Source organism: Leptosomus discolor, chromosome 4, assembly GCF_034619465.1.
Source record: "Leptosomus discolor isolate bLepDis1 chromosome 4, bLepDis1.hap2, whole genome shotgun sequence".
NCBI lineage: Eukaryota > Metazoa > Chordata > Aves > Leptosomiformes > Leptosomidae > Leptosomus > Leptosomus discolor.
Window position 1 is genome coordinate 37,821,589 of NC_141394.1, and position 23,090 is coordinate 37,844,678.

At 40.9% G+C, this 23,090-nt stretch overlaps 1 protein-coding gene across 1 annotated transcript in view; it reads right to left on the minus strand.

Moving 5' to 3' along the window:
- The window catches only part of GALNTL6 (polypeptide N-acetylgalactosaminyltransferase like 6), a 477,188-nt gene that overhangs the window by 11,251 nt on the left and 442,847 nt on the right, over positions 1-23,090 (minus strand). Inside the window, exons 9-10 of the mRNA XM_086464318.1 lie at positions 13,737-13,958; positions 3,082-3,198 (exon numbers count right to left, since the gene is read on the minus strand). Of these exons, the coding sequence (XP_086320444.1) occupies positions 3,082-3,198; positions 13,737-13,958 (339 nt within the window). The remainder of the gene's footprint in view (positions 1-3,081; positions 3,199-13,736; positions 13,959-23,090) is intronic.

The following is a 23,090-nucleotide window of genomic DNA, read 5'->3' on the forward strand; positions in this document are numbered from 1 at the left end:
TTTCATTAGACTGTGGTCTTACACGCAGTACAGGTAACGTTCCTGACTAGGCAGCTTTTGGGATCGAATAAGGAGAACTTGTTGGGAAATTTTCATCAAAATATACCAACCTAAACATGCTTTTGTGGGATTTTTTTCACTTCTATTGACTGTCACCAATACAGTGACAGATTTTATTTGCCAGATTGGAAGTTGAGATTTTGCCTGCAGGTTTCTGGGGAGCTACAGGGCATGGAGGTGTTGGCTACGGCTGGAGCAGTGGAAGCCCAGGTGCTTCCCAACATAGTACACACGGTCCCTCCACTGTGAGATGAGAGAAACTTCAGGAAAAAGGGGGAAAAGGACACTGTCTTGTTTCTCAAAAGGTCCCCCAAACCTTGCATCATCAAAATGGTTTGACCATTTCAAATGAAACATTTTCAGAATTTCTTTTCTAGAGGAAAACTGGAAGTTCTCTTCTGGATGAAATATTTTGCACATTCTATCCCATTTTCAATGGAATAGAAATTCTGAGGTTCAGCCAGGCCTACTACCTCAATTCTGTAATTCTTTCCTTTCTTTTTCATCTGGTGTCTTCAAAATCTGTACCTTGCACAAACTCACCCTTCAAATCTATCAGCCAGAATAATGTGTCTCATAACAGAAGTCTGAAATACTTGAGTAAAATCAGTTTTGTTTTGTTTCTAAGCTAATCCAGAAATCAACAGTATATTACCACTACTAAAATTATGCAAATAAAAAAGTTACCCAGCAGTACAGTAGTAGATATTATGCCAGGTCTTATCTCATAAGGTAAAACACAAAATAATTTTAAAACTTCTGTTTTCTAGTTTCAGAAAATAAAGTTCCTTTCTAGAAGAAAGTGAAATGACATTTATTTATTAATAATAATAAATTCAATTGTATTTATAGATATTATATTTGTAATATATAGATATGTATATTTATAATTTATAATTTTATTTATTTATTACCCTAATTATCTTCTAAAGACTCTTTAACACATCTCGCATGATTTCTATGATTTTTGATTGACAGGCGGATAAACTGCCGGTAACTATCCTTGGGAAGGACCGCCTTTGGATGCAGTGCTCCCTCCTGGGAGAAAAACCCCAGCGAACGAACCGAACCGAAAGCAAACGGGCTGCTCGCAGGGTCAACGGGCCGGGCTGCCGCCAGCGGGTCCGCCCGCACCGCCCGGGGGCTGTCCGCCTCGGGCTGCCCCCCGCCGCCCGGCTCCCCACGCCCCCCGCGGGCTGCCCCCCGCCGCCCGGCTCCCCACGCCGGCCGGGGGCTGCCCCCTGCCGGCCGGCTCCCGCCTTGCAGCCGCCGCCGGAGGAACGAGCGCCCGGCAACGCGCATCGGCGGCCCCGAGAAACCGCCGCGCTGTCCGGCGAAGCGCGTGACACGGCTCCGGCCTGGGTCCGCGCATACCGGTCCCAACGCCCCCGCCCCGCCCCGCCGGGAGGAGCGGCCCCGGGCAGCGCTCCCCGGGCTGTCCCGCAGGGCGCAGGTACGCGCTGTGCCGCGGCAGCCCGGCAGCCGTAGGTCACGCCGCCCCTGGGCGTGCGTGGGGCTTCCTAGTTCTGTTTCTGCGATCCCAGGAGCTGGTTGGTTGAACTCCTTTCGTGTTAGCTTAACCCTGTTTCTTTTAAGGAAGTCACTTTTCGTCATCACCGTAGAATGAAACCTTTACATCAAGTCTGATCCCAAACACCGCAATGCACCGGAGCACGCTGAAACAGATTCCTCTCCCTCCTTCTCCCTTTGCGTCCCTTCCCCTTCCTCATCAGTACTTACTCCTTCAACAGATATTCCAAGTCTCCTTTTTCTCTGCTTTCCCTGCTAATTTTTTTATTTTTTTATTTTATTTTATTTTTTTTTTTCTTCTCTCACCTTTTCATCCCTCTTTTCTCTCAGTCTCAGGACTCCCTCCCTTCTTGAGGAGGGTTTGGAGCTCTTCAGCTTCGCAGATTTTAAAGTCAAAGAGCACTGTGGGGATCTAGTCTGGGCCATACAACTTCCTTCAATTAACTGTTTGAATTACTGGATGTCTTTCATAAACAAAACAGGATTTTATAACTGGTCTCAGCATCCTATCACTGTGCTGTGTCTTTGGTAGCTGGGTGAAGAAGTCTTCTTTCAGCAACTTCCCTTTTGCCTTATTGGCACTTACCTAAATTGTGATCATCCTTCAGCTTCTCCATTTCATTCACTCGCACCTCTCCCCCTGCACTTCTTAGTATCCTCGGAGAATGATTTCTTGACCTCAGCACTTCAAATACCCCTCAGAACTCCTCTCTCCGGAGCTTTTAAGCTTTTACAAAGTGCCGTGTGCGACTGCCAGGTCAATTTTTCTCCTCAGCATCGGGAATTTTTTCTAATCTGGGACCTTCCCCCATGAAAGGCATGTCACTAAAATTACTAATAAACGGTTAGGTTGTACTTTTCATCCAGATTCTCTGCTCACGTTGGCCAGACCCGCAGCCTGGGGTCGTGATCCCTTTCCTATGGCACTCACAGACACAATGAGTACAAATCAGATCTCTTTTCCTCTGTACTCCTGAAAGCTAATATTTTTCTACCTAACCAACCTAGATGAAAGCTTTTTTTTTTTGAGTCTTTATCATCCCTTGTGTCTTTATGAAATCCTTTTCTTTCTATCTTTTACCCGTTTATCTTGCTTATGTCTCATATTCATTTAAAATACAAAAGCATCGAAGCAGACAACCACTAGAGCTTTACAAGCCCAGGTACTATATTTAAAATATCTTCAGGTAACTGAACTGAAATCAACTTTTTTTTCATGACACTGTGGGGGAGAATGGGGCACCAGGAAAGCTTTTTGGGCACTACAATTCCTTTTGGAAATGAAGATGAATACACAGCCCAGGCGGTTGGACTTTCTGAGGTTAAATTAAAGAGTGCTTGTAAAAGCTGTTAAGGTCAGCAATCATTCACAAATTATTTCTACACCCTGCTTTGCCTTAGGAAAAGGAGAAGCCCTCAGAGAAAAATTTAGAAACTGGAAAAGAGAAGCAACAGTTTTACCCTGTTTTTCTCTTTCTGCTGTTAAAATACCTGTTCGTGTGACCACGTCCGTTCTGAGCCATCCTTCACACAGATGTCTAGCCTCAGCTCAGTCCCCATGGCTCCGTGTTTACTGTCCACACAGAGGTTGGCCGCCATGTTTCGAATCTGCAAAACCAAGCAGCAACATTTCACATTAAACCAGGCTGCAGAACAGAGCTTCCAGCATTAGGGGGTTAGGAGTTCAGCTCTGAAGGGCTTGAGACTGACCATGAGTTACATAAAATCAGTCAGAATTACTTTTTACAGGGTAGAGCGCCATGTCCTGGAATGAACTATTCTTTTTGGCATCAGCTTTTGAAGCAACAAAGTGTGAAATATTCTGGTTGACAAATGAAAGGTAGGTCTGTATGAAATATTTTCATGCAAAGAAACTAAGAGAAAAGAAGTTTGAGAAGTTCAAAGCTCGGTTTGACTGCTTCTTCCCTCCTACCAGAGCAAGAGAGATCAACTGTATTAAGAGGAAATGATTTCTCTATGAGTCTCTCACAGGCTTTGGAGCTGTATTTCTGGAAAACTCAGGCACACCCTGTCCCAATCCTTGTTCTAACTTTGACACAATAGCACTGTTGTAGAAAAGGTGACATACTAGTGCCAGAAGGTCATAAAATTAGAAAGTACTTAAGAAATCTGTAGTGAAACTATGCTTACTCATGGAGGTTCCTTGTACTGTCTGCATGCCTTCTGCAAACACTCTGCAGTGTAAATTAAGAGGAAAATCTCATATTTCAGACTGAAGCAACTGAGTAATACTTGATCTGTGACTATCAGTCATACCAGTTATGCACCACTTTTGAAAGACTGGGTTGAAAAGGAGTAGGTTGCCCACTGCCACCAAAAAGAGTAAAATCCCAAATTTATTTTGCAAAAACATGCACATTTCTCTTTGAGTACCTTAGCTGGGCTGTTTAAAAATCCTTTAGACATCTCCAGAATGAAGAGGATTTCTTAAAAAACCTTACCCTGTCAACAAGATACATGGAAACTGAGTAATCAAAGTGCACAGACATACATGGAAACACGCGCAAACTCTGTATGTACGGTATGTAGAAAGCAGGTGCATATTTTGACATTGTGGCCACAACTTTTATCCTTACTTTAAAAAAAGGAAAAAGCTGGATGCCAAATGGAGATACAGCCGAGATGACAATTGTATTTTTCCATGGAAAATATTTTAGAAGTCACTGTTGTTGCCATATTCTGTTACGACAGATGTAAACATCGCCAGGGCATACCTCATTGAGCTGAGTTGACCCTGGCCAAATGCTTGGTGCCCACCAAAGCCGCTCTATCACTTCCCCTCCTCAACTGGACAGGGAAGAGGAAAAAAAAAAAAATATAACAACAGGCTTGTGGGGTTGAGATAAGGGCAGGGAGATCACTTAGCATTTACTGTCACGGGCAAAACAAACTCGACTTCAGAAAAACGTAATTTATTACCAATTAACTCAGAGAGGAGTAAAGAAATAATACCAAATCTTAAAACACCTTCCCCCCACCCCTCCCTTCTTTCCCAGGCTTAACTTTGATTCAGATTTCTCTCCCTCCTCGCCCCTGAGCGGCACAGGGGGAAACAGGGAATTGGGGTTTGGGTCAGTTCATCACTCTGTTGTTCCTGCCGCTCCCTCCTCCTCAGGGGGAGGACTCCTCACACGTTTCCCCTGCTCCAATGTGGGGTCCCCCTCACGGGAGAAAGTCCTCCATGACTTCTCCAGCGTGAGTCTTCCCACAGGTTCAGTCCTTCATGAACTGTTCCAGCATGGGTCTCCTTCATGGGGTGCAGTCCTTCAGGAACCGACTGCTCCAGCATGAGCCCCCCTCACGGGGTCTCTAGCAGCAAACCTGCTCCAGCGTGGGCTTCTCTCTCTCCACGGGCCACAGCTCCTGCCAGGAGCCTGCTCCACTGCAGGCTTCCCAAGGGTTCACAGCTTCCTTCAGGTATCCACCTACTCCGGCGTGGGGGCCCTCCACGGGGTGTAGGCAGTCATCTGCTCCACCGCCCATGGGCTGCAGGGGGACAGCCTGCCTCACCATGGTCTTCACCACAGGCCGCAGGGGAATCGCTGCTCCAGCGCCTGGAGCACCTCCTCCCCCTCCTTCTTCACTGACCTTGGTGTCTGCGGGATGTTTCACTCACATATTGTCACACCTCTCACTCGCTGCAATTCCTGCTGTGCAACAACTTTTTCACTCTCTTACATACGTTATCACAGAGGTGAAAAACGCTGTCGCTGATGGGCTCGGCCTTGGCCAGCGGCAGGTCCGTCTTAAAGCCAGCTGGCATTGCCTATACCTGACATAGGGAAACTTCTAGCAGCTTCGTACAGAAGCCACCCCTGTAACCCCCCCGCTACCAAAACCTTGCCATACACACACAAACCCGTTACATTCATACACATCCAAAGGATGGAAAACTTCTCAGCATAGCACAAACCATCGCAAGGAGGGACAATCCTCATGCTTGCAAGACACATGGGAGAGTTACTTTGCTCTTTCTTCTGATTCTAGAGGACTGGAATTGAGTCTACTCCCCATGATCTGAGAAAGATTTAGATGGACGGAAAAGCAACAGGAAGTAAAGAAAATGTAAAACCCACCACCTTCAGGAAAGGTTTTAGGAGCTGCATCGTTTAGCCTAGAAAAGGGCAGACTGGGCAAATGACAGGGGGAGCTTCAGTTTGAGCGACTGGCTCCAGGAAACCTTTGAGCCTTCACCAGAGCTCAGAGAAGTATTCTTCTAAAACTGGACAAGCCCAGTTCTAGGGTATTGTTTCTTTTTTTTTTTTTCAATACAAATTGCTATAGATGAGGTAAAACACTAGCATTTCATAAACACAACCAGATGCAGAAACCCAGCACTGAGCAGCCCCACAGTACAAAGGGTTATGCCAAAAGGGCATTTTCCTTTATGAAAAAAAGGATGAAAGGGAATTAGTTCTCAACAACTCTGTCTTCATTTTCATATCATCCAGCAAGAGAGACAGGGAAGAATAATGAGAACAATTTTAATTTTATAGTTTTAAAGTTTCATGTGAAATACCTACTCTAAGTATAATATTTTTTGCGAGGGTTCAATCATTTCTCAGTGCACTTAAATTTACATTGTATAAATAAAGATTAGTGGCTTAATACAAAATTAAATGATACATCAGTTCTGTTCTTAGAGCATGTGAGCTAATTAAAATGGAGCTGCTAACAATTGCCATTAATAATTGGGGTATATTGATGTGATTCAGAATTGTAAAATGACAGTGAATACACTCCACGTCCAATGAATGCTTATTGGATTAAAGGGCTTTCATAATTTTGTCTCGATGGCATCGCTCCATCCCATTCTCAGTCATTTAGACTATGCGGTAAATGCGTTCAATGCATTTCTGGAAAAAGTTTCAGCTCAAACTACACTTATTTCCTTCACTGCTGGAATCTGTCTCCCCTGTTCTTTATTCCCTCTCCTCTTCCCTCTGCTTCTGAAAGGTTTCCTTGAGTTAGTTTTTCCTCTGGTTTGTTGCAGCTTACATGTTAGCTCCTCCTCTTTTTTTTTTTTGTTTTGTTTTATCCTTCCTTTCAACTGCAGAGGGGTTGTGGTTTGTTTTTCATTTTCTTTTTGTAATACAGGCATTTCAGTCAAGTCTGTGCTTTTGTTCTCTGGTGTTTCTGTGTGGCCTTGGCAGCTGGTAGAAATTGAACTGAGCCATCGTGCTGCTGCCAGAGCCACGGAGAATGTTCTGCCAAGCACCAGCACCACACGGACTGCAAATCCCCTAAGATGCTTTCACGGACGAAGGAGGTAAAGCAGAAGCACAGCAAGGAGAGGCTTTTTTCTCATTTATACATCAATATGCATTTGAACTGCCTCATCTCCTGTCACACAGCACAACAGAGTTTGAATTTTTGAGGTAATGAGTTACAACTAGCAAAGAAATAGCTAGTGATCCTAACACATATTTCCAACATTTGTACATGTGCAATTGTAGAGACTGGGGATGAACAGGAGACAGATTTTATCACCCATGCAGGTAGGGCATTGAGTCGTTACATGCAAAGCTTATTTGCTCAACCTTAAATGCTGTCATTTTTACACACAGATAAGCATATGGAAAAAGCATGCTGTTCAAGGAGTCTGCATGGACTAACAAGGATGGTTAGCAGTGATCCTAAAGTCTGTTTCAGAAATAAACACATTCTGAAAAATGCACAGGACACTATAGGTAAGTCAGTATGCATATTTAGTTCTTGAAATGCCATCCTAACACATGTTGGGACATAGATACTAAGACTATGATCCCTGTAGTCCTTATAGAGAGCAGATGAGGAGTAAAAGCACAGAGAATACAAACTCTAAGGGGTCTGTTTTCTCTTCTTCTACACTGGAGGTGTCCCAGCAAGGATTTATAGGCTTCTCAGTGCTGCACTGACGCTCAGGAAACAAAGACGTGTCACCCAAATGGAATTTCTGCTGGTGTCACATCTGAGTTCTGTGCTTTACATGAGGTAGTAAGCTGCAAGGGGAAATCACTGGGTAAGCCTACATACAGGAATCCTGGGGTTTACAAAAAGCAGTGAACTTATATTAAAACTACAGCTTGATTCCTCTAAGTTAGACAGCCTGTGTTAAAAAGACTTTTCTCCAGGGTAGGCCAAACCTTGAGAAAGAAGTAGCTTAACTCACTGGCACTGCGATGGGAAAAGAGGATCGTGATGTAAAATGGGAGCTGGAACACAGGAGGACAGAAGGCTTGAAAGACTAGACCTCAGGTTTGAAGAAGACACTGTTACCTCTCAACATTTGAAGCTGCAAGTATTCAAAGGGGGGGGGGGCGGGGTGGAAGAGAGAAAGTGGTATTTTTGAACACCTATCAAGAAAGAAAAAAAAAAAAAAATCGGGGTTTCCCAAACAGTGTTTACATATTGCAGAATATATAGTCCCCCAGATAACTTGACCTCTGGTTAAATTAACAGAGTTTTGCAGAAAGCCAGCAGTTATATGATTTGATAAGCTCCCCACGGGAGAGGCAGACGAAGACGGTCTAGCACTACACTCTCAAATAGTATTTGTCATTAGTACTCAAGCATGGAATGGAAACTGGAAAGCAACGGATGCGTTGATTACCAGGATAACCTTCTTGTCGGAAAAGCAACAGTCTTCTGAGGAAAAGGAAGGGTTGCAGGCCATTGATAGAACCTGCTAGGATTAATTTTGAGATTTTTTAACATTTTAGCAGGAGTTGTGCAACGGACACACCAATATATTCCATGTTAAATGGAAAAAACCCCCACCTCCCCCCACACCTCTGTACTTTAAAGCAAAGTGAATTTCCCCATTGTTTTTAAGGGAACATATTTTAGGCTGAAAAAGAAATTACAGGGGGAAATGAAAGCTTCCTGGGGTCAGGTGCTTATACTGGCCAATATTCTTTGACAATTCTAAAACATTACAACTTTGTTCACAGGCAAATGAGTTCCTGCAAGATTTGCTGTTGAGGTAGTAGGTGATGTCCTGGCTCATGCAGCCTTGCCCTGCCTGCACTGGAGGCAGGCTGTCACCCAGCGACACTTCAGCCTTCCTGGGGCCAGAGAGGAAGAGGCACTCCCCAGGGTCCTGGGAGCTACCCTGCACGCTGATCATGGCATGAAACCGTCTGCACCAAAATCCAGAAGTGGGAAAGCATAGCAATCTAAAGTCAACTTTATGTTCAATATGGTCATCTGTTAGAACAGTGAATGTGGAGGTGGTGCTGGGACTACCCTTAGGGTGCCCTAATACAGCAACAAGAGAGGCACCTTGGTGCTATCAGTTTATATAACACTTTTCATACATCTGATTTAATGCCTTAAATAAGAAAGCAGCTGTAGCTCTTAGAAGACATTAGCAACGTTCATTTATATTGCTTTTTTCATTTGAGCAGCACTTAAAGCCAGCTTTAGTGCACTGCTTACATTATCAGCTAACTGTAGGGCCATCAACGTCTACAGATCAAATATGGAAAAATGAGCCACCATTCCTGTCAGCTGATACATAGTAATTTTAAAAGTATCCTTTGTGTGAGCTGTAAAAAGGAAAAGTCAGTTAAAAGAAGTCAGGCAGTGCCAAAGACCTCACTGAAGAAACAGGGGGACTCTGTTATTCACTGCAACACTGATTGCAATGAAAGAATTTGAAGAGCCCAGCTGTGCAGCACTTTGTCTGCGGAGGGTGGGGAACAGCTGGCTATATCGCTCTTGTACAACGCACGACACTTGGTGGGCTGAGATTAACTCATTAAGGGTATGAGGATGACACTTTAAAAAAAGGAAGTAATCAAAAGAGAAGTTAGTGAGTTCTTAGGCTTTAATCCTTTTTCAAATGTGTTACTTGACTTAACTTCATGGGTGACATTTTCATGTCAGTGCTGTAAAACAGTTCTGTAAAATCCACAACTTTGGGACTGAGAAAGGAGTTTTTTTCAGGTCCTACAGCTTAACGCTGCTGCAGTGACTTAGAGACTTGCTGTGTATTAAATCATTGAATAAAAAATTCAGGTAACAACAAATGAAACCAAGCTTAAATATTTCTCTTTTGACCGAGTAAACCAATTTTTTTTTCCATATCACCTTGTCTATAGGATTCAAAGTCTAAAATAAATGACAATGGCTGACATTATAGGATTGATTTACTGTAAAACGTGTTTTCAAAGATATTGTTGGAAGCTGTGATATCCACATAATATATTCATGCTGGATCACAGCTTGTAAATTCATAAGAAAACGTTTGGTGTCCAAATCTCACTTAATGCAGCTATTGTTTTAAACTTCCTTCAATAGGATTTCAAATACACATTAAAATAAATTATTCTGTCTTAGCAAGAAAATGGGATGGGTATTACTGTTTTTCAGCTGGTAGCATACTTTCCAATATATTTGTAAGGATAAGAACAAAACCTAATCGAAAACTTTTCGTTTTTCCACAGTGGGAGAGGAAAGAGTACAGTTATCTCACCCAGACACAGAACTGACAGTCTCACTAACCTTAATCTGTCTGGATTCACTGTTACATTGCTTTATTGCACATATTTCAGATGTTACAAGGCAGAACAGACTATCAAGGGAACATACGCCCTGCCAGCTACAAAGGACAAAAGGCACAAACACACAGAAGAGAGAAGGCCATGATAAGTGTAATGAGGCAGATTGTTTTTGTTTTTTTTTCGAATTTCCTTCTTTTCCATCAGGAACAGATTTTGTCAAGAAATGTGAGTGTCAGATTTTAAATAAATGCGTTTGCAAAAAAAGAGGAATTGTGCAGAGGCTATTGAGGAGATGTTTGCTTTGACACCACATGCTTTTACTTGCTGGATATCAAAACACTGGAGCTAAAATTCTGTGAGTACCTCATTGTTTATTCTTTCTTACACTGGCATAGGCAAGCAAATGTAAAGTCTTTCCAAGTGGAAGCAGAGAGGGTATTAAATGACAGCACAGACTTTTGGTGTGTATAATCAGCAAGGTTTCTAGAGCTGCTTGATTCTTACAAAGCAATAACACACAGTCTGTTTTCCTCTTTCAGCTTCCAATTATGACAGCCATTGACCTTCAAGTTCGTTCAAATTCCTTGCAAGTGCCAACAAATTAATTAAAACTTCATAGGAATGTGACAGTCTCAAGGAAGAAATGGAGTAGTAGGGCTGAAGCTTCTCTTCTTGTTGTTTTAGAGAAAGTATATTTTAGAGAAAAAAGAAAGCCTTTGGTCTTCACTTCTTTCCTAAGAACTCAGTAAGTACTTTTAAGGTACAGATTTGATACCACTGCTATGATCTTTGATTTACTTTTAAAAAGTCTTGCTTTTATGCTAAGAGTATATGAATATTGCTGTGAAAAGAATGAATACCTGACTCACAATCTCTTCCACTTAGACCCTCTGATTTAAGGTTTGTTCAGCTGGCCAGAGAAATTACGCATCTCATGATCACATTCCTCCAAGGACACACGTATATACATGTGGAAAATGGTGAAGGAAGGTCATATTAGCAGTCACAGCACCCCAATCCAGCCTGATTTCTACTTATAAATTCCTTACCTCTTGGTATACATTAATACCATAAAGTGTGGGCAGCAGTATCACAGATAGAAGAAACTTTAACAAGAAAGGAATTCATAATTGCCAAGAAGCAGCAAACAGTAAGACACATATAAATTGAAGTTCCTTTGAACATCTGCAACTGGTAGCTTACAAGGAAGAATTCAGGATTGCTACTACCACAGAAAGTTATTTTTAAAATTTTGCAATGAGGTTGTGGAGAAATGCTAGGCTTGCAAGGTTCAATTTAAGCAAGGCAAAGCAACATGTTTATCATGCCCTGGATAAAGCAAGGATGAGAGCTGAGGAATTTGTTCATCTGGCAAAAAAAAGCAAAAGGATAAGAGTGATGGTATCTGCTTCTCCCTTCTACAGACCTTGCGAGGGGAGATAACAGCTGAAAGAAGGAGCCTTGTGGTAGTGAGGCAGCTCTGTTTTGGCTAAAAAGTAAGGAAATAAGCAGAAAACCAGTTTCAGCACAAAACTCTGAAGGCTACGATGCCCTGGAGTGAAACTTTTCCTTAATTATCTAGAAAATTAACATTAGTTACACCCCTGTGTATGTTAATGAGATCATGCTACATATCTATGTTACTCAACTCTCCACGTAAATCATGCTATACATAACCTATGGGAGGGCAAACAAAGAGAATAAGGGGTAAAAATTGGGAGAAATGGACTGAAGATCTAGAAGAGACGGTTGATGGGCTATGCTCCTCTTCCTCCACCCAAGATAGGGATGCCTTCTCGGTAAGAATTGCACCTTCTCCTCTGGCAAAGAATACCCAGGAAAACTTGACCAGCATTATTATTGTATATTAGTGCTGTTGCAGTAAGTGCATTTATCAATGGCAATTCCATACTTGTTATATCTGTCACCTTAATAAATTACCTACATTTGCAACTTCACAAAACTGTTTCAGTGAAAGTCCGAGAGAGGACTCTGACAGGCAAATGTCACATCCTTACTCTTAACGTGAGAGAGGTAATTTGCCTTTTTAAAAAGAAATTCTGACAAATAGTAGAGGCACTGTTTAGAAATTCCCTTGACCACTGGGGCTATGCAGAGGTGTGTTACCAAAGGTTCTGGTCAAAGTTTCAACTTCATCCTTTGGTTTCAAATATAAAATGTTGTCTACATTTAGTCCATACCAGGGGCTAAACTATAGCAGTGATCTATCACCTGACAACCCCTCCCCATTTGAGAAGGGGAATCAGGAAAAGGACAGGAGGTCCAAAGGTTGAAGCAAGGACAGATTTAATGAAATAGCAAAACAAAGTATGCAAAGTTATGCTCAACCTAGAGTGTCTGGCCCTCATAGTCCTCAGGAGCAGGAGAAGAAGGAAAAAGCAGGAGGAGGAGCACGAAGGACCCCAGCTAGAACCTCAGCAGGAATCCCACAGGAGATCTCTCTCCTCAGCAAACCTTCCCCCTTTATAATGACCATGACATTACGGTATGGGCTACATCTGTAGCTAACTCAGCTCAGCTGCTCTGGCTGACTAGAAACTGCTAACAGCACGGCTAGGCTGTGATTCTATTCCAGCCAAACCAGGACAAAGGTAATTGTCCGAGAGACCCAAAAACATCTCCAGCAAAATCAGAGAACTCACAGTACATCCTATGTTTTTTTAAAAAGTAGCACAATACACTGAAAGAGCAAAGCCTTCTTCATAAATCTTAATGAACTGAGGGCGAAAAAGCCCTCTGTACACCACCTTTCCATGGAGTGAAATTGCTGTAGTTCCTAGGGGTAAAAGGCCACCGCAATTATTCAGCGCAGCTACAGAAATAATTTCCTGTCCCTGCACTCTTTGTGTTTTTACTTCTTCTACACAAAACAAACTGTCAAAGCACGCTGTGCTACAGCTCTGCTCTTCAGAGAGGTTTAAATGCAGAACATCTTTGATCATGGGTAGAGAGTTCCAGCAGGCTGTTTGCTCGCACTCTGCTCTGGAGTGATGCTTAGATATTGGCTTCTCTTTGGTGGTCTCTCCCTCCTCTCATTCCCTAAATGAGAAATTGCATTTGTCAGCTAGTGGTATTTGGTCATGACAGCAACTACAGAACACAGACCACAAGCTAAGCAAAAACAGTCTTTTTAAAAGAAAAGTATCCAGGCTTCGCTTGTCACACTTGCACGTGTGAAGAAAGCTGAGTGAACCTAACTCCACCTGCACACAATTGTCCTTGTAAGAACAGGAGGAGATATATCAGTGGATATACACACAAAAAAAAAAAGTGTTGCCTTCAGACCTCGTTTTTACTAAGGTGATTCTCAGCATCTAAAATCATCTTGTGACATGCAAGAATGAGTGCTACGTACTCTTTTCCACATTCTTGTCCTCACTGTGCTTGCATCTTATGGCCTGTACATACAAAACTGTAATGAATTATAAAAGGGACAGCGATAGTTCTAAGACATGACGGTTTCTTATTTTAATAGCTAGTCCAGGGATTGTTCCAATCACTGTGAACTCCCTTAATAACACTACTTATCATAGGAGCTAAATCTAATTTCACGATTTTAATTTCCTGCAATGTAAAATGTTACTTATTTAAATTTGATCTAATTTGTGTATTCCTTACCTCCCCCCAGGCAGCAGGTGGAGGCTCCACAGGAGGGTAATATTTGGGGACATCCCAAGCCACTGCAGCCATGAACCACTTGAAATCTTTACATTTAAGATGCTTGCGAAGTTCCTTCTGGGCAGAGATATCACCAGTTGAGAGATGTCTGTACTCAGGCCGTCGCTGGTAAATGTACTCTGCAAACTCATCCATCCATGTTTCTGCCACGCGCTTCAGGTTCTGTGCGGCAGAAAAAAGCAATCATTAATTTCTTCATGCTTTGAGTGAATGATATTTCTAAAGGGGAGAACTAATCACAAAAAATATTGAGTAGTTCACATAACTTTAAGCTTAGCTGGTCTAATTTCTCAGCCTTAAAATGTGGAAAAATACCAGTAAATGTATGCTGTCTTCATTATAGAGCAAACACTAAAGAGTATTAAGCACCCTGCTTTCTCTACTGTTCTGTAAGATACAGTCTTCTGTCCGCTGAACACCTTATTTCCTTCATACATTTTATGCATCTTCCCATGGGTTTTGATTAATGATGGATGTTGAACAGAAGCTTTCCTTCAGCTGCTCACAGTGGTACCTATAATTTTTTCCTGTTAGTTCAGAACCTACTGATGTGCATGAACGGTTCAAATTACTCCTTCTGATGTATTTCACTTTGCATTTGAAAGGCATCTGAATTTTCAGCTGTCATTATACTGCTTAGTCACCTAGCAATTCCTAGCTAAATCAGGTCTTACATGTGCACGTATGGGGGCAAACAGTCATAAGCTTGCTCTGCCCTGTCTCACGGCTGGTTTTGCACTACCTTTGGACTAGAAGCTTTGCTTTGTTTGCAAAAGTCTATGCAAAAGCATAGCACGTAACCCTGAAGCGGAGCTGACCTGAAGCAAAGCAGATCATGCAATAGGTGTGGCAACTTGTGGCTTTCTGCACTCATCCTATAGACATATCTAAGACTATTCCTGTTCCATGAAACCCAGTTCTGGATTACGTCCCACAAAGTTTATTTTTGTTGGAATTTTACAGGAAACAGAATTACCTATTTTGTTTCATAAGAATTTATTCAAATTGTAATTAAATTAGCTGACTCAAATTGTAAAACAAACAACAAGAAAGACTTGTAAGGAAAAATCCTGAACAGACAAGACTGAAGAGATATATTTATTGTTATTTAACATCATGGAGTCTAAATAGGCTGTGGTCAAATTTTTCTGTGTTTTTGTTTGTTTTTAAAATTCCTCCTACAACTCAATCCCCACAAATTTATATGCAGATGTTGCAGTGGAGTACAGGCTTAGTCTATTCTGCACTTCCACATCTGCCCAATAACCTCTTATTCCACCAACAAAGCAACATCTCACTGGATGACACTGAGACACTAGGGTGTTCTTATTGCTTGGTTGTAAAAACAAGATCATCAAGTTTTGTAATATTCTTTTTATAGAACACTAACTGCAAAATGCTGAGATTCACCCTGTAATAAGCTGGAGGACAATATACATCTGATTATCATCAACATAAGGTAATGTTTCTTCTCAGAACATTCTCTGCATCTAAGTAAGTCTGATTCGTACTCTGATTTGCTTTCAAGATTCATTTGAAAATTCCTTTCCTGAATTTTATTAATCCACACAAACTAAATGTCTCCGAACTAATAAGGCTTATCTGAATACAAAGACAGCAAGATACAGAAGAAACGAAACACTTTCAGCTGACACTGCAAGATAAGTTTCTATGTGCTTCTCTGTGAAGCAAATGCATTAAAACCTGCAAGGATAAAGCAAGTAAAATTAAGGCAGTGTAAGAATTCACAACGCTTATACTCCTATTAAAAATGGCTCGTGCCCCACATAAGGTTGACTTTTGCTGTAATTTCATGAAAACCTAAATTACTTTACAAGAACTTAGAATTCAAGAATACAGGAACTGGGTAGGACAAAGAAAACCAGAACAAATTCAAGAACAACATTGAAATCACAATCCCACCTTTCTGGCAGAAACCCTATAACACAGAAATCTCCTGACAAGTAAAAATACTATGTGATGAGACTTTGTAGATGAGGCCAAAATATGATTAAGCACATTAAATTAAGAAGCCAAAATCATGGAAAAAGGTGTGATCTTTCTAGCATATCTTCCACTGAAATGCTGCACACCTCATTTACTATAATGCAAATGCAGTTTAAGACCGTTCTAGAAAATAGCATACTATTTTTGGCAATCACTTTACAATTGTGCTATTTTCATATTTAAAAATCTTACTGTAAAAAGAACCATACAGTAAAAAAAAATAAAATCTGTTAGGAAAGAAAAATTCAAAGTAACTCCAGCAGCGACTTACCCTATCAATATTAAGAGCGGGCTCTGCTGGAGTTTTCTCTTTAGTTATTTAGCTGCACTGAAAGAACTGCATTCTGCTTTAGATGATTATAACTGAATAAAACAGGATTCCAAGAGAAATCTTGATATATCTGGTCAGTAGTTCACAATTCTCATTCACCAGTCAAAACCTCTTTGTTTTCCAGTAAGTCTTTTATCACTGACTGGGGGGAGGGGGGGGGGGGTGTGTAAACCCACCAAAACATTGCATTTAAAAAAAAAAAAAAAAATCAGTTCTTCCCACCATTCCTCAAGTATCAGGTAAGACAGTTCAGACCAATCTATTTAAAACTTTGTTCCCCAGTTCTTCCAAAACCATTCTCTCCATCGTATGCTAAAAGTCTTCCCAAACCTTGCCAGATCCTGTAATAAACTTATATATTATCCTTAGCATGTTTATACAGTGCTGTCATAAGCTGAACCCTTATGAGGCAGACCTTTAAATTTCAATAGGTTCGTGGGAAGTTCTGAATTTGCCAGTTACTAGGAAGCAAGCACTTAGCATCCATACACTTCAGTTTTAAAGAGGTTTGTTGACATCAGTTAGCATGGGTTTGTTATCCTCATTATCACTACGCAAGCTCAGTAATCACCACACTTCCTTTTAACATAAACATGTACAGACTAGTAGTAAAACTTCAAATTGCAGTTAGTCCCCATACTTGAATTGAATGCAGTCAGGAAGAGCTGCTGTCCTGAAAGCTAGTCTGGTGCAACCTTGCACAATAAAGGCAAACACCGTTTACATTCCTATTTAGAACACACTAACCCAGCATGTTCTTGGAGCAAAAATACAGGCTGTCCAAAATTAGATGAATGAGCTTTCTTAAGCTGAAGATCCCCATTCTGTGCCTGTCTAACAGCATGAAAAGTTACCCTGTGCAAAGAACCTCCTAGGAACATAACTCTTCTCTGCAAATTATGTCAGTGAACTGCTGGTCTTTTACTCACCTTATCACAACAGAAAGGTAGAGGCGTACAACCAAAGCGAGAGTGCTCATCTCTGAACACTTTAAGGCCTACCTTAAGGTCAGGATGTGATTTCAAGTCCCAGTGTTGCCCTTTCCGCAATCTGGGGTGACTGTCTGACACGGTGGAGAAAGGACAGTCACTTCCTCCTTGCCTGAGCCTTAGGCAAGGTTAGATGCAATCTGAGCATGTCAACATATTAAACCCCAGAAATAGGAATGGTTACGAATAGCTACCAAATCTTGACAGAGTCTAGTTGTAAAACAGGTGCTAAGCAGTTTGACTTGGTTAGGACTTTACTGTACGTGTGTACACTGCCACAGAACTTACAGGTCAAGGGAGTTTAAGAGCCTATCAGATTAGGTGGCATTTTGTGAATGTCTTACAGCATCATTTAAGCACTCCAGTCTCACAGTGAAGCTAATCTACAAAGAATTTAGAACAAACAAACAAACAAAGAGTTATATTTGAATCTTCTTGATTTCTGTCTCTATTACTCTTCATGTAATCGTCTAAAGAAAACTTTAAATGCCAGTTTCTCAAATGGCATCAAATATTGTTATCAATAAGAAGAATCAGTTTTGGGATATCCTCGTGCTACATTGCACTTGCTTGCATTCAATCTGAACACCTCATTAAACGCATATGCAAAGTTAAAATGAAACATGTTTCTACAGCTAAAAACTGCTGTAGCTTAGCTTGGTTGTCAAATTCATGGCAAGTTTACAGATGTCCAGATTGGTAACCCTGGTCTTTTAATAGGAAAAAAAGGAAAAATAAAAATTAAATAGGAGCAATTAAATGACAATCAATTCAATACTAATCAGCTACATGAATTAATATACAACATAAGGAAGCCACAGGGACTCTAGATGGACATCTGAGGAGTTTCTCAGGACCTATCCATGACAAACCAATGATAATTTGTTCTCTTGTCATTTTCAGCGAAAAATTTCTGTACTAGAATAAATAAGGCCAAATGATATTTCAGTAGATGCATATTTCTATATGTAAGGTTGTGACAGCTGTCACCAAGAAGCTGTGAGATGCATACAAAAGTGATGGCAACCACACTAAGACCGACTCGTCAGCTGTCATCAGCTGCCAATGTACACATTCTTGATGTAATTAAGTTTTGTGCCACTGTTAAAATTTTACTCTCTGGTAAATCCTTTACTGTCAGGCTTACATTTAGACAAGTTTTCTTTAAGTTTTTATGAACTCACACACTTAAGACTGTGACTTTGTTTTGTACTTTCACTCAGCAATAGTCTAAAAGACAGCAAGTTACAATGTCACTGATAACTGGACTACAATAAAAGAGTTTAAATCAACTTGACTGGAGAAAGAGAGAGATAAATGAGGACTTCTGTACTTGAAGAAATGAAAATTTTCATGGACCATTTTGTCCCTTTCACTTTCTTCAGTGAATAGGGAAGATACATCTCTCTGATCAAATTACTGTCTATTCTTTTTAAGCATGTAAGATCATTTATCATTTTCAAGGGACATGATATTACTCAAATAAATGCAGTGAGAAGAAAGTAGACACTGGCCCTGAGAATGGAAAAGTGGAGCGAGGCAGGGACATGTCAAAGGACAGATTCATAAATATTTCCTCTAAGCAAGGTTTAAATAGATTGGTCCCTAATATGAGAGGGGTGGTTCCACATTTCAGAACTGTGGCGGGTGTGCTGGCTTGCAATGCCAGCATTGGTAATAGAGCTACCTAGCTGTGCTCTGTTATGCATTGCAAGCCCGCACTACTCCATTCTCTAGTTGCATGTTTTCCAATTGATGTTCTAGATGCAGCAGTTAAACTAGTATAAAAATGTAATTCCTGTTTTCAGTTTCTCCAGATGTTCTAAAGTAGATTTTTGTTATCCAGTGACACTAAAGCAGCACAATGGTTTTACTATTTTTCATTTCACCTGTATAAGCCATTTTTTTCTGCTTTTGTACCTATCTCACTGTTTGCACGAAACCAACCCTGACCCCAATCCACAGACTTTACTTCTGTTGATATTAAACTATTACAGCAACATTTGGAGCCTGTAACGAGTTCCTATTGTCCTACGTTTAATCTGAACATTTTCCAGGAAGCTGGATGTCACCAGCTGGTGTAGTTTTATTTGCCATGATAGTAATTTCTCTCATCAGCCAGGACATCAAAAACCACTTTCAATTACACCAGTCAAATATGAATCATCGCAGCACGTCTGAGGCCTGACTGTATTTCAGTTGTGAAGTATAAGAAAGGATATGACTGTTTATTTGCTAAAAATAACACAACAGTCTCTGCAGCAACTGACATCTCTTTTTCAATCTCTTTTCCTCCCTAGTAAAATTCCAGTGGTGTTATTTTTCACTCTGCCTACATAGCCTTCCTAATTCAAATGTTTTTTATTGTTTGTTTTGTGAAGCACAGTGTTGTTGCTACTTCAAAATGGGTGCCCTGTTTACTTCTGGAAGCAGCTATATGGCTGGAAATAATACACAGTTTGTTTTAAGTAAAATGTATTTTAAAAGTGTATTGAGATCCAGCCAGCCAAGACAACTATACTTTATGTCCTTCTGGAATACGGGTAGCATAATGTCACAATAAATCATCATGGAGGATGAGAACAAAGTACGACTGGAGGAGTCCATCCAACAAGTATGGATTCATATGACAGAGGCAGCAGGGTACAAAATTCCAGAGTACTTACAAGGAGACAAATGGTACCCTCAGTTTCATTTAAAGGTCCTTCCATCAGTGTCAGAATACAACCATTTCTCATTCCTGTGTATTTCTACAGTGAAAGCACAATAAAACATTTCCTGGCCACTAATTACACTTTTGTGACTTTCAGGTCTCGATACCTAAGCTGTCCACAACAGTTACGTCTCAATGGGGGTTTCCATCCCCTTTCCCTTTCTTGCCTAACTCCCTTTTAACTTAGGCTGTGCTAGTGTTTGTCAATCTTCCTCCCTCCTGGGTATCTTATTTTGGCCCTTTACACTTAACTGTGTTTAGAACTTAACTGGGTTTCAGTCCAGCAATAGTTTGTATTTGTGTAAAAAAACCCCAGGCAAATAAAGACATGTCTGCAGGCATAAAAGAAATGCATCTCCATGGAAGACAGTATGCTAACTATGTGACAAAGCTGGTGCTGTATATAAACAACTCTTGTGAGAGTTAGCACAGCTGGCAGAGAAGCAAGAGACTATTTATTCTCAGCCTGTATTCTGCAACACCTAGAACTGAAATTCCACAGACATCACCTGGAAGCAGCCAGGATTTTATTCTCTCTATAAAGGTTGGCATCTCCACCTCGAAAAATGTTGAGATCTACACATTGGAAAAAAGCGATAAAAAGCCAAAAAAAACAGCCCACTGACTAAGGCTACATTTCTGCTCACCGGCTCACTTGAGGCCAGCCTGAGGGGCTTGGAGGGCAGGGACAGGCCTGGTCTCTGTGAGGATGCTGCCTGCCCCCAGCTCTTCGGCTGCAGGTCTCTGCAGGCTGGCTGTAGGGCAGCTGCAGAAAGCAGAGTGGCAGCGTAACACCACCTCCGCTTACTTGCTGGCCATGCTCGCTGTACAGACACATACTCTGTAGGCGCATATAGACCACCGCCCACCCCTGCAGCTAAGCCTGGAAGAGAGTTCAGGAGTTTGATGCAAAATAGGTTTCTTTAGCCACGTAACTTGAGTTCCAGTGCCTGCCTATGGAATGAATCCTAGAAAGTAGCTACCACCACTTCGATCTTGTTATTGTCCAGAAACATCTAGTTCTCCATCTTCTTTGTATTCCTTTTGTATGGCTAAGATGCCTGTCCTGTTGTGTTTATTATCTTAAAAGCAAAACTTCTGTTCAGATTGGAGAAAATAGAAAAAAACCTAGAATTTAAAAAAATTGCTTTGACTTTCTTGTATTCAAGGATTAGAAGATATTAATTTGAAGATTTTCTTTGATAAGTGCTCTGAGATCTTGGTTTAATTAATTTTAGTGATGAATTTATAAATCTGTTAAAAAAGTTAGAAAGGAAACTTAAAAGCTGTATTGTATAATCATCATTATTATCATATATTATAGCTGTGCTGTTGCAAGAAAGTGATTCTTGCTTGATTCCTAAATATTTTGCTTATTCTAAGCTGATGTTTCAGCTGCTTACTGTGACTGCTGAATCATAACTGACTTTGTGCTACAGTCTTTTGTGCTACAGAGGTCATCACAAAAAAGCTAGCAGTGCTCCCGTAACAGCATGCCACATCTATCGGTTTGCACTCCAGTCATGAGAAAACATAGCTGCTACCTAACTAATTCTCCTTAGCTCTTTAACTCCCCTGGAAACTGAAAAGAAAATGTTCATGGGCTGCTTTAAGAAGACCCCTAACATTATTTGCAGCTGGGAAAAAACCAACCACAAACAATAATATTAATAGAAGCTCTATTAAAAATGCAGTCGTCGTCACAGCACCCGATGACATAGCTACAGCACTTTTCTGTGAAAAGCCCTTTCAAAGCCACATGACAAGGCTGAGCAAATGGTTCAGGTGGGAATCTGAACCCACCTTCATCAGCTGAATTCCTGAACCCAAACTCGTGCAAGTTCCAATTCAGTGACACAGTGTAATGAAGCAAATGTCATCGTGCTTGTGCCTGCTGGGTCAGAGGATCACTGTGCTCTGGGATCCCATGTCCTTGTGTGCAGGGAGGAATTCAGCCTAAGGTTAGGATTCACCATCCTGCTGGGTTAGCATCCAAACTTGAACTTCAGTGAGATTGCTCTTGCCTTCAGAAAGGCCTAATGCTCTAATGTTCTGTAGTTAATGCTAAAATGCTGTGTAAAATACCTGCAAACGAAAAAAATTTCCGTAGATATATTTTGAAATTCTGAGTTCATCTCTGTATATCCTATGGAACACTGAACTTTTATTGATAAATTTACTATGGCTTTCATACAACCACAAATAGAAACGCTCCCCCCCCCCCCCGCCCCCGATAGGACACTAAATAAAATAAATAATAAACTAAGATACACCTACAAGAAGACACTAATAATATCTTAAAGTCTAATTTCATAGGTCACTGGCTAAAAGCAAACGGCTTAGCTAGAGTTGTTAAAAATTAAGCAACAGTCAAAAATGCCACAAAGCAACTAAAATAATCTAGTAAAACAATTCAGAAGTTTTTAATAGGGCAATATCTTGCATAAGACTTTAAGATTTGGGGGTTCATGTTCTATATATGTCTTATCTAAGACAAACAGGCAAAATTAGTTATTAGTCACTGCAGTTTTGTACAGAGGTTGACAGGTTTGGAATGAATGAATAATTATGTGGTGCTTCCACATCATAAGGTGGAATCAGTGCAGACATCTGCATGCTCATTAATCTTTCTTTATGTGCAATTACCTGTAAATTGCACGCTGATGGCATCTGGCAAACAGAAACATCTTAAGACATCTCCAGACAAAAATATTCAGCTTTTTTATCTGAGTTTGGTTGTCACAGTCTGTTTTACAAATCTACTACACATGTTTACAGCTTGCTTTACTTTTGTTCTGTACCACCAAACAGTTTTACTGACACAGCGTTTCATACGTGGATGCTTTTCAATTTATGGGGTATGTGTCAGCAAAACATGCATGTAGGCCTCGCAGGTGTTGAGTGACAAGAAGGTAAGAAATATGATAAAAAGCACACAGAAAATTGATGTCACGATACATACTGTTGTGTGTGGTACACTAACAGTTATTTAGTGATGGGGAGGCAGAATAGAGTTTTCAACAAGTCTCTCATTTAATAAAGCATATATGATCCTCATGCTGGGTCACAGCTCTTAAAAAGCTATCCAGACTGGTGAGGTGTTACATAGCTCGGTGAAACCGTGTGTTGAAACTTGCTGCTAAAAGACATAGAGAGGTGAAATCCCATTATCTACCCAAGGGAAGGTAATACGGTCACTTTAAACATTATTTGTTAAGGGCAAACATAAGCTGAAACAGCTTGAAAGGAAACCC